Source organism: Pelophylax lessonae (genome assembly GCF_965119305.1).
Source record: "Pelophylax lessonae genome assembly, chromosome: 1".
Taxonomy (NCBI): domain Eukaryota; kingdom Metazoa; phylum Chordata; class Amphibia; order Anura; family Ranidae; genus Pelophylax; species Pelophylax lessonae.
This window is the reverse complement of record NC_138768.1, coordinates 102596739-102609454: the sequence shown is the minus strand read 5'-3', so window position 1 is coordinate 102609454 and position 12716 is coordinate 102596739. Positions and strand designations below refer to the sequence as shown.

Below are 12716 nucleotides of genomic sequence, written 5' to 3'. Positions count from 1 at the left end.
TGCTTTAATGTGTAAGAAAAACAAAAAGGTTTTTAGGCTGGAAATACAATAAACATCAAACCCACATAAGGCCACATACACACAGGTGTCAGGGGGAAGCAGCTGCTGTGAGTCCCCCATACCAGACACACTCCTGGATGGCCGGGGCAGAAAGGTTCACTGAGCCAGCTGACTCATACAATTGCTTAGAGAAGCATTCACATGGCTGTGTGATGAGCAGAGTCGGTGTCTGACTGCCTTCTGTTATGTTAGTGGATTGTAGTGTTTGCATCTACCCACTATATCAACATCTGAAAGACACTGGACCATCTGCCACACTGAGAAGGTAAATACAGGTGCAGAGCGGTGCACAGTAAATAACAGAGTGGGGATGACAAAGGAGCAGCAGTGTGAGATGACCAAGTGAGGAACAAAGCCAGGATGGACCTTAAAAGGCAGTGTCTTGTGATATGGATACACTGTAGTCATAACGGGATGGCAATGGTCAGCAACAATACTTGGGTATGCTGTGCCATTGAAATGATGCTCAATTGGTACTAAGGGGCCCAAAGTGTGCTAATAAAGAAATCCTCCCCCACCATTACACCACCACCCCTGAACCATTGATACCCTACCATTTGAATGTCACAGCTGCAAGCGAGACTCATCAATCCAGGCAATGATTTTTCCAATTTTCTGTTGTCCAATTTTGGTGAGCCTGCGCAAATTGTAGCCTCTGTTTTCTGTTCTTGTGGTACTCAGTCTTTTGCTGCTTCAAGGTTCCATGTGTTGTGCATTTAGAGATGGCATTCTGCACTCCTTGGTTGTAATTAGTTATTTGAGTTACTGCTGCCTTTCTATCATCTCGAACCAGTCTGCCCATTCTCCTCTGACCTCAAACATTTTAATCCACATGACTGCTACTCCCTGGATAATTTATTTTTTTTGGCCATTCTCTGTAAAGCATAGAGATGGTTGTGCGTGAAAATCCCAGTAGATCAGCAGTTTAAATACTCAGACCAGCCTGTCTAGCACCAACAACCATGCCACGTTCAAAGTTACTTTAATCCCTTCTTCCCCATTCTAATGCTCGGGTTGAACTTCAAGTCATCTTCACCATGTCTAGATGCCAAAATGCATTGAGTGGCTGCCATGCGATTGGCCAGTTAGCAATTTGTGTTATCAAGCAATTGGAACAGGCGTACCTAATAAAGTGGCCATGTAACCACTGTGTATAGAGCTTGGGGGAATCTGAGGATTTGAAACGGTTGTCATCCAGTATTAGGGCTCATGAACATGAGCACACTGCCCCAGACATGCTCCTATGCATGAGGCCTTATACTGGATCATCAGATTCATTTCATCCCCCCCAAATACAATGTATATTTTGGCTTTTTTGGTCTGCTCCTTAGAAGCCCAGGGACTGCATACAGATGGCCAAAGACACAAACAGCTGTATACACAGACACTGGTGTATAGTGCAAGGATGTATTCCCTGACCGCAGACTCTCTCAGGGAATAAGTTCTTACGCTATACGCCGGTCTCACAAGTACTGGTGTATATTGTACCTGTGTTCTGGGTGCAGAACAAAGCCAGGTTTTGTTTACATTGTATGCTCCTAATGCAAGCCTATTCATGAGACCTTAAAGCAAAAGCTATCATTTTAATAAAATAAGCCTTTCCTTCTCACCAAACCCCAGTTCTGTACTGTAAGGGTTGGGAGACATGCCACAATGGGCTCAGTTCATAAGGCTTTCACATAAGATTCTTTATTTTAGCCACACGATTAAAGTTAAAGGGTTGAAAGTATTGATCACAATCTTTGAAATAAGGATTCCCCCCTAGTTTGTCTATGGAGTGGTCTCCATAACTGACACACAAGTGTAAGCTTCTCTATACTCACAGCTCATGGTTTGCATCAATGGATTGTTGTGGCATCGGAGTTGGCTGATGATGTGGTTATTAGAGGACATTGCTGGTGAATGCAGATTCACTGGCGTCTGAGATGCGACCAGGCACTGCCTGTCCCCCCTTATCATGTAACTTACAATAAATGCCTTGCTAATTCCCCTCCTGGTGGGAATAAACCTGCAGCATCTCCATCACATTGCCACACACACAGCCAAGGATTTTGCTGTCATAAATCTGCTTACACGGCTTTAAAGGGCTTGGGAACAATACCAAGAAAATGATCTCGTATTTAAAGTGTTTTCATTATGGGGATAACAGGATTTCTGTTCTTAAACTGAGTGGTATTATTATACTGTTTACCATACAATCCAATTGATATTAATCAGAACAGCTAACGCTTGCCAAAATGTACAATCTGATGGTATTTATTTTTTTACTAATAACTACGTAGTTCAAAAGTCTACCTGATTTGGATAGAATTCTTAAGGTATGGCCTCACCCTCTGGTTTCTGAAAACCCATGCTATATACTTCTATGTAAGCTGCCAAAAGGAGTTACCTGGCTTTCCGTGACATAAGTTCTTTGAGTCACTGTCCTGGAGGAATTTATAGTGCAAGTGAAATCAGACCTCCTAATATGCATACTTGTTCCAGGTCTGTGACTCAGAAGTGACAAGTCACTAGATTGGTAGGACACAGTTTGTGCTTGTAGGAGGGCCATTTAAAGCCCAACTGCAGAAACGTGGGGGAAAAGAATATCCACCTTTTTGCAGTGGGCTCCTCCCATACTGCAATATACTGAAGAAAGAATGAATACCATTTTTTATGCTCAAGCAGTGTCCCTCCAGCGCTGCAACCTGTTCCTCATGGCTGCCTATGAACGCCACATTCACACAATAGCCTTCTCCATGTACACGAACAGGGTTAAATATCCTTATATTGCATGACAGGGAGGCTTCATCCACAGACCAGAGCTTCAGGCAGAGTGGAGGGCAGGGCTGGTTGTAACAGGGAGTCAAGTAAATAACATAACCTGCACTGTTCCCCCTAGACATAACAAGCATTTAACAGTGCAGCCCCCCCCCCCTTTCTGGAGTTGGGCTTTAAAAGATTACATTAGTAATGGACATGTTCTATTCAAACACTTTCCCCTTATCAGAGGTGTCCTGGGAACTGATGCTGAGCTGTATCAACTGTAGGTCCTTGTGTCCAGTAAAGCATCCTATTGTCTTCATAAGGATTCATTTCTGTTCTGTCATTGACAAAATGTATATTAATCAGGTCAATCTAAATTAAAGTATAACTCAGGCCTCCCATAAAAAAAAATAATATATTTATATTAAGTGCATCTGTACTTACAGTTGCCTGATAGTCCCATTAAAATCTACCTAAAGCACCTAGTGTTGGTGTGGGAACAATGCTACACTGCTCCTGAATTCAGAGTAGAGTTGCCACTCATGTGGACATTGCTTGCACGACAGTGTGTTGGAAAAATAAAAATGTTCAGGGACATGGCTATTGTGCTACTGGGGGGCAACAGATGAACTAAGGTTGAAATGGTGTAAGCCTTACATACAAAGAAGTGTTTGTAATAGCAGTTTGAGGCAGGCATGTGAAAATACATTTTGTGATAGGTTGTCTTTAAAATGATATACCTTTCACACCTTCATATCCCTTATCTTTCTTCCAGCTGTATCTTCAGTCCCGCATGAGAGGCGATTGGGCCAGGCTTCTCCGTCCCACCATCCAGTTTGGGCTTGTCGCGGTTTCCATCTATGTTGGTCTTTCTAGAGTATCTGACTACAAACACCACTGGAGTGACGTCCTCATTGGCCTCATCCAGGGAGCCATTGTGGCAGTCCTTATTGTAAGTGTATTACTGTTGATGAACTCTCTAATTGTTGCTTCTAAAAAAAGTCATCCTCTGTAGTAAAAACTCAAACTGCCTCAATGCTATTGTCATACACTGTATATACGTAGATGAGAATTTCTGTGCTTCTATTCGTGTAAGAAGACCCCTGTCAGTGTTGTCAAAGGCACTAAAATAGAATGGAAACAGGTTCTACTACTTAAACATGCTTTGCTTGCTATATCTTTTTTTCACACTCAAGTATGAAATACTACATGTAAACATTTCAGAAAGTGCAAGGCGACCAGAGCCTCCCAAACACTAGATAGCTAAATATCAGATGTTTCTATATACATCCCTCAAAATGACCCTGGGGACACACCACAACCCCCCCCCCCAAAAAAAAAAAAAAAAAAAAAAGTATCCACTTTTTTTTGCAGAAGCAGTAAAGTGTATAGCTTGTGCAGGGCTTTCCAATAGAAATCCCAGTAGATTATGGAAACCCTGTATTACAAGGTTTTTAAATTGCAAATTTTTCTCAAATAATGAAAAATGACAAACACGAATTTATAAAAATGATCAAACATACTTTCATGGTAAAACCTATGCGAATATGAGGCTGCATGTTTGTTCCAGTGGTAGACTGGTGACTAGCATTTTCCCCTATATTTCTTGCTATGAGATTCTTTCAAAAAGCAAATCTCTGAATCCTATTGGGGAAAGTTGTGATCAAAAGGGTTTTGCCTTCCTACCACAAGGTAGCAAGTCCAGGCCCAATTACTATACCTAGGCTGTAACTTCTCCCTAATGCCCAGGTTTTACTCTTTGATTACCCTCAAAAATCCCCAACTCCAAAGCTCTTGATTAGGCAGCCAAGTTTATTACATATGCAGACACCTGCAAAATCCATATTGTTTTTTTATGCAGGATCTGCCTCCAGGTTAGTAGAGCTGCAGAGAGACCACCTCGAGTCTGCATGAGCTATACTTATGAAATATGGACCAGTAACAATGTACAGCTAACGCCTGAAATACCTTCTGGGCAAACCCAATACAAAAACTCAACATGTACTCTGGAAAAACAAAGACAAGTAATCATTTTCCTTTAACATGTGGTCTTGTATTACACAGGTTGTGTACGTGTCAGATTTTTTCAAAGACAAGAGGAACAGCTTCAATCCCAAAGAGGAAGATTCACACACTACGCTGCATGAGACGTCAACCAACGGGAACCACTATGGAAGCGGCCACCAGCCATGAAGCCACTTCTGCTAGTATCCTGCTTTCACCACAAAGCATTGACACAAGTTATTTTCTCTCAACTAGCCTGTAGGGCTAAACAACACAAGCAGTTTTAATTTCAAGCAGAGCGATTTAATCCACTGGTTGGTAGGTGCTTTGCCACACACCTCAATGTGCTGCAAAGATAACTGCCAGCAAGAGATTTAATGGCTTACTAGCATGAGACTAAATCTGCTAGTGTAGCTTAGTCCTTGCCTTCAGTGCTGGAGACGCTGACCCTGCATGGCACTCTAGCACTTAAGCATGTAATCTGCATTTGTTGCCTATACACTGTGCAGGCAGCCATTGGTGAAAAGGCAGCCGGGCCACTCCACTGGAGAGGTTCTTGAATGTCAGCTCAGTATACATAATGGCTCTGTGCACTGTGTATAACACACTATGGACTGCTGCTGCTATACCCGTCAGATGCCCACTTTGTATATAGTTATAAAGAACACCTTTTTATGTATATGTTATAGCTTTAAATTTTTAAAATAAATTTGTTTAATGCTTTTAGCAACTATACAGAGACACAATACAAGAAATGTGGTATTCAAATTGTAAATTTTTTTTATTAAAATAGTGTGGTAATGGTATGTACAAACATGTATTTTGCCCTGCACGAACATTGCTTGGTTCTGCAAACTGTAACACCAAAACAATAAAATTGTTTATATAAACAAGATCAGTCATACATTGATGAATTTGTACAAACTTTAAAATAAAAGGTTTTGTTGGATCAAAACTGGCGCTGAATCCCATCCCTGCTACAAATACAAGCTGGCAGCAAAAACAATATCCCTCTTGATTTTTGTAATACCTGTGAGAGAAAAAAAAAGCAAGTTTAAAAAAAATACACCCATAGCCAAAATGTTAAATATACAGATGAAATTATATATATAATATACACGCATATATACACACTTTACAATTTCAGAAATTAAAGCAGAACAAAACTCCCCTCAGCTTAAAGCTTCTGTGGCTCGATCACCAGCCGCCATCACTGGCCAGGTGGGGATGATATGACTCCTGAGAATGTGCCGGAGTACAGTCAGATTTGGCATTGCCGAATTTGTATAGGGAACTGTGCAACTCCCTGTAAAGTGGTGAACAGGCAGGTACGTGGCTTTAAGCAAGACAAAGTATGTCTCTTCTGCATTTAAAATCCTGCCTGTCCACCAATTTGATTTGCCAAGCATAAAGTTCCACTTTATTGCATGTACTCTACACGTGTCACTCTACAGGCTGCAATTCTTTACACTCTGCTATTCCCTTGACAATCATCAATTTTATATAAAAGCATTCCTACTGGCTACCAAATTTTTACTTACGGCTTAGCGTATGACGACATAAGGACATTATTATGATAACCAACAGTTGAGTTGAGAAATTAATACATCACTTAAGAAATACAAAAGGTGTTTTATTATATATTACTTGAAGATGTTCTTTGAATGTATATATCAGAACTTGTCCATTCAATTGTGCCAAAAGCAGCAGATGTTGAAGTCACTTTAATAAACTTGCTGGAACGCTTTAAAGGAAAACAACATTTTTTTTTTTTTTTTTTAAAAAGGTGTCAAAGGGATTAAACATCCTCTGTGCCATGAACAAAAGGTGGAGCTGTGTGAAAACTCTGCTAATTATACTCTGGAAATCACACATTAAAGAAAATACCCGATGTGAGGTCTGGGCTACACCCAGCAATTACAATTTCTTTACAGACTGAGTTTATCTGCCTTTGGTGCCAGGAATAGAAAAGGCCACTTGAGCCATTTTCATTTTTGAACATATTTTAGTGTGTATAGATTCAACTGGAATCGTCTAGCACACAAATTAAGTTTAAGTGAAGCTCCGGTTTCCTAAGAATTTTTTTGATTAAAGCACCCCCCTGATTCTTAGTACTTGCATTCTTTTATTTGGATATTGGCATAACTGTCCGCATACTTGTACATCTGTAATCTCTTACTTGATCTTGGAAGCAGGCAGCTGCCATCGAGGATCTGGGCATCTGAAGAGCACAAATAGAGAGTCTGACTTCCTATAAGACTCTGTAGCTGCCAGGTACACCCTAACTACCCGGACCACATCCAAGACATGCAAGGCCTTTCCCAGATGTTTAGGACTGGGACACGGAAGGCAACACAATGTCTTCATTCAAAAGACAGTCAGAGACCACCTTAGGAAGGAATGACGGACAGAGGCAAAAGCACCACCTTGTCCTTGTGAATCACCATAAGGTGGACAGGATAACACCGTCAGATCCAACACCTTACATGCAGAGGTGATAGCCACCAAGGTGGTCACCTTCTGGGGCAGCATAAGCAGGGAAACCTCTCAAATATTTTCAAAGCGAAGCTTCAGTAGAACTGAAAGCAACACATTAAGATTTCAGGGCAGCAATGGAGCCCGCACTGAAGGAACCAAATGTTGGACACCATGAAGAAAAGGTAAGCACCAGCGAGTGTGTGGCCAAAGGTCCTTGGAAAAAGACCACCAAAACCTGATACCTGGCCCTTGATGGTACACAAGGTCAAATTTTGAGGAACTCCCCCATTGAAGGAAGGTAAAGATCCAATCCACCGAGAAGGAGCGAGGATGAACCCCAAGAGACTCACACCACACAATGTACATCATCCACGTACGATGGTAGATCTTCCTACAGACAGATTTCCTAGCTTTTAACAGCGTAGGAATCACTGATTCAAACAAACCTCCAGCCTTCAGCACCTGGCCAAGCCGTTAAAGACAGCGACTGTAAAGCAGGATGTAAGATTGGTCCTTGGGACAGCAGATCCTCCCAGAGAGGAAGTCTCCCAAGGAGCATTGGCGACTAGCCGTACCAGATCAGTATACCAAGACCGGCAAATCCCTTCTGCCTGAATCCTGCATAGGAGTCGTGACAGAAGTTTGAGAGGGCTGGAACGAATCAGTCAGCCCACCTTAGGATGCAAGCTACTTACCGAGCCGCCAGGACACTTCTTGTGCTCCCTTGGTGATTGACAGACTACTGCCGTGGCATTGTTCGAGTGAATTTGTACCGTACACCCCTGAAGACTATTGTCCAATGAGCCAGACAAAGACTGATCGCTCAGAGTTCCAGTACCCTAATCAGCAGTCTGGGGTCTTGCAGAGTCCATACCGCCTGAGCACGTCTAAACCGAGGACATCTCCCCACCTGGACAGGCTGACTTCCATGGAGACAACCGTCATGTACAGGGGAGAAGGATTTTCCCTGTCGAAGAGCTGGAGAGCAAAGCCACCACTAGAGACAGTGGATCCTTGATCTATTTCACCAGAAACTCTTGAGCAGAGATCTTGTGTGGAACTGTGCAAACAGACTGCCTTGATAGTGGACACCATCAGGCACAGCACGTGCACGCAAGCCCCAGAGGTATGACAGTTTGCTTAACAACAGCAGCAGCTGAATTGCCTCCTGCAATATCTGGAGAGTTTCCAGAGGAAGACAGAGTCAGACCCAGATAGTCCAGTTTTTGTGGACAGAACCAAAGCAGAAGTCCATCAGAGGAGTTGGAAACTCTTGCTTGCAGAAGATAGTCCAGGTACCCCAGTACCACGATCCCCAGCTAACTCAAACAATGCCAGCACCGGGGCTAACACTCCTGTGAAGACCCGAGGTGTGGAGGGGAGACCAAAGGTCAGCGCCACAAACTGATAATGCTCCTCGTCCATGGCAAAACAGAGAAAGCGCTGCCGACCAGCACATTCTAGAATGTGCAGGTAGGCGTCTCTGATGTCAATAGAAGTGAGAAAAAAGCCATTACCATGTGAATGGACTCCAGTGGCGCCTGTTGCTCAAAATTTTTTTTTTGGGGGGGGGGGGCGCAAACAGAAAAATGTAAAAGGCATTGCTTTGCGGCAAAAAACGCTGTAAAAAAATTGCATGACTTTGAGGTCGCAAGTGTGAAAGGGGCCTTCAGTAATTAAGGTATAGTGTGCCCCCTTTCAATGCACAGTGACCAGCGTACATGCCCCCTTTCAATTCACAGTGACCAGCGTACATGCCCCCTTTCAATTCACAGTGACCAGCGTACATGCCCCCTTTCAATGCATTGACCAGCGCACATGCCCCCTTTCAATGCAGTGGCCAGCATACATGCCCCCAATGCAGTGACCAGCATACATGCCCCCAATGCAGTGACCAGCATACATGCCCCCAATGCAGTGACCAGCATACATGCCCCCAATGCAGTGACCAGCATACATGCCCCCAATGCAGAGATCAGTGTGCGTGCCCCCTTACTTACCTGGAGCAGCAGCGGCGGCTTCTCATCAGTCTCTCGGCGTCGGCTTCTCCTCGGTCCCGGCGGCGCGTCTCCTCCAGTCCTCCCGCCTCCTCCTCGGCCAACGACATGGGGTTTGCCCTGCGGCCAATCAGGAAGCGCGTATCGGACACGCTTCCTGATTGGCCAGGAGGAGGATCGGTGTGACAATAGCGAATTTTTATTCGCTATTGTCACACAATAGGTGGGCTCGGGACGCACTGCTCTGCGCCCCAGGTCCACCCTTTGCATCGCCCTATTAGAGCCTCTGGCTCTAATCAGCTGATGCCAAAAAAGAAAAAGCCCCATTGAACTCCATGCGTCCGACGCATGGATGGGGGCGGCGCCCCTGCGCCCTCAGTACACCGGCCGCCACTGATGGACTCCATGCTGAACTTCTGTACTCGCACAAAGCAGCAAAATTGGACGTACCTTGCCTTTCTTCCTGGGGACTGTAAAGAGGTTTGAGTAAAAAATCCTTGACAATATTCAGAAGTCGGAACTGGAACAATCGCCCCTTAAAGTAACAAGTCTTGCACTGCCCCAAAGAGACTCCGTAAGCGATCTGGAGACAAGCGCAGGTTGGAAGGGAAAAAGACCTTTCCGGAGGACAAGACCGAACTAGTTACATAGCCAGGTTGGAAAAAGACAAGTCCATCTGGCTCAACCAAAAAAAAAAAAAAAAAAAAACGTAAAGAAAACTCAACAAAACAATCCAATATACACAATCCTATAATTGCAGTTGATCAAGAGGAAGGCAAAAACACCCCCAGCAAAGCATGATCCAATGCTACAGCAGGGGAAAAAAATTCCTCCCTGATTCCCCCGAGACGCAATCGGATATTTCCTGGATAAACTTTACCTATGAATATTAGTACCCATTTATATTGTACACCCAGGAAAAAATCCAGGCCTTTTTAAAAGTAATCTAGTGAGCTAGCCAGAACCACCTCTGAAGAGTCTATTCCACATTTTCACACCTCTTACGGTGAAGAAACCTTTCCGTATTTGGAGATAAAAATGGATTTTTGTAAAATCTTACCGTAAAATCCTTTTCTCTTAAGCTCATTGACAGACGTAGTCCTCGTTGATTAATAACAACTCGGGTTATACTGCCCTCTACAGGAGTAGGACTAGACAGGAAAGAAAACATTCTGGCCACACCTTAGGGGCAGTCCCAGAGGGTATATCCTCTCTCTCTCTGCTACAGCAAATCAGTTATGTCACAAAGCAGTGTTTAGAGAATTTAACCCAACCCAACTCAAAAACAGAGGGGCGGGTACTACGTCTGTCAATGAGCTTAAGAGAAAAGGATTTTACGGTAAGATTTTACAAAAATCAATTTTTCTGTCGCTCATTGACAGACGTAGTCCTCGTTGATTAATAACAACTCGGGACGTCCCAAAGCAGTACCACAAATGAGGGGTGGGAAAATGGAAATCAAAATCCAATCTAGAAGGCCCAACCGGTGCCAACTAGAAGTTTTAAAGGCTCATCAATCACACAATGAGACTCAACTGAAATTCCAACGGAAAAAAACCCTCGAGGTAGACCACCGGTCTCCTCAAATTGCGGCCTGCAAAACCTTGCGGCCAAATGAGGCATCCGCCGATGCCATCACATCAACTTTAGATTGGGCTGAGGACACAAGGAAGGTAGCACAATATCTTCATTCAGATGAAAGTCTGAAACCACCTTAGGAAAAAAGGATGGCTTTGGATGAAGAACTACCTTATCCCTATGAACCACTAGATATGGGGAATGGCATGATAATGCAGCCAGTTCTGACACCCTGCGTGCAAAAGTGATAGCCACCAAGAAGGCCACCTTCTGAGATAATGTAAGCAAGGGAATCTCCCTGATATTTTCAAAGGGAGGTTTCTGCAGAACCGACAAAACCAAATTAAGATCCCAAGGTGGTAAGGGCGCGCGGACTGGCGGAGCCAAGTGCCGCACCCCCTGGATGAAATTCCGCACCAGGGAATGAGTAGCCAAAGGCTTCTGAAAGAAGATTGCTAATGCTGAAACCTGACCCTTGATGGTGCTCAAGGATAGTTTCTGCTCAACCCTTTTGCAGAAAAGCCAAGATTCGGGTCACCGAATAGGTACGTGGGGGAAATCCCAAAGATTCACACCACGCAATATAAGTCTTCCATGTGCGATAATAGACTTTGCTGGAAGTCGCTTTCCTTGCTTTAATTAGAGTAGAAATAACTGAAGCCGACAACCCTCTGCCCTTCAGTACCTGGGTCTCAATGGCCAGGCCATTAAAACCAGCGACTGTAAAGCACGATGGAAGATCGGTCCTTGAGACCGCAGATCCTCCCTGAGAGGAGGTCTCCAAGGAGCGTTCGCGACTAGCATGTCCAAGTCGGCCTGACGAGGCTAGCCTCGAATTTCCAGGATAACTGGAGTTCCCTCCATCTCTATCCTGCGGAGAAATCTCAGCAGCAACTTGAGAGGGGGGGAAGACGTATAGTAGCTGATACTGCCTTTGTAGGCCGTTCAGCGCGTCTGCTGCGTCCGCTAGAGGATCGCGGCCGCGCGTTACCAACCTCCGCGCCTTCCGGTTGAGCCGATATGCCAACAGATCCACCTCCGGGATGCTCTGATGAAGACACAGATGGTGAAATCCTTGGTGATTGACCTAAGTCATCACCCTGATATTGTCTGACTGGATCCGAACCAGGCTGCCCTAGAGCTGCTTGGTCCAGGCAATCCGACAAAGTCTGATCGCTCTCTGTTGCCACACATTTATCAGAAACTTGATTCTTATCAGGAGTGAGGATTTCTCCTGGTTGAGCATTAGAGACCGAAGTCACCAGACTAGAGGCTCCTTGGTCTGTTTGCTCAACCGGATCCGATTCCTGTAGGGAACTGAGACTAATCTTTGGAAAAGGTAAAGAAAATGATCTGTTCAGGGAACGGTAACTACCGCTCCCTGTAGCACCTAAATGTTGGAAGGGAAGAATCGCACCGGTAGCAGTGATCGATACTTGATCTTGTGTCCTGATCGTATGATCTCCTGAACCCCTTAGTCCGAGATTCAGGAAGGCTCTAGCTCTGAATGCCGGTTAAGACGTCCCCCCACCCTCAAGCCGGGTGGGGGCGCACCTTCAGGTTGTATTAGCCTTAACTTCAGGTTTGGCTGAGTCGGCCTTTTGTTTGCCCGACCAGCGCCTCTTGAACCCTCCTAGAGGGGCCTTGCCTTTCCCGCTCGCCCCAGCGGAGCGAACGAACCCTTTATGAGCGGCAAAGAAAGGTCCACGCTTGTTACGAGGTCCTTTAGCTTTAGCAGCCTGCGGCAAAAAAGTGCTCTTGCCCCCAGTGACATCCTTAATGATCTCATCTAGGGTGGCCCCAAATAGGCGATTCCCCTGAAAGGGGAGATTCGCCAAGGCTTTTTTGGAACCT

The 12716-nt window shown here is 44.6% G+C and overlaps 2 protein-coding genes across 3 annotated transcripts in view; one reads left to right on the top strand and one right to left on the bottom strand.

Moving 5' to 3' along the window:
- The window catches only part of PLPP1 (phospholipid phosphatase 1), a 151251-nt gene extending 146112 nt beyond the window's left edge, over nt 1–5139 (top strand). For both annotated transcript variants that reach the window (XM_082255233.1, XM_082255232.1), the window contains exons 5-6: nt 3581–3757; nt 4870–5139. In XM_082255233.1, coding sequence (XP_082111359.1) covers nt 3581–3757; nt 4870–4998 — 306 coding nt within the window. In that variant the 3' untranslated portion in view covers nt 4999–5139. The remainder of the gene's footprint in view (nt 1–3580; nt 3758–4869) is intronic.
- A 427-nt stretch (nt 5140–5566) lies between these two features.
- Nucleotides 5567–12716, bottom strand: part of MTREX (Mtr4 exosome RNA helicase) — a 232204-nt gene continuing 225054 nt past the window's right edge. The window contains exon 27 of the mRNA XM_082255208.1: nt 5567–5839. Within this exon, the coding sequence (XP_082111334.1) occupies nt 5787–5839 (53 nt within the window). The 3' untranslated portion in view covers nt 5567–5786. The remainder of the gene's footprint in view (nt 5840–12716) is intronic.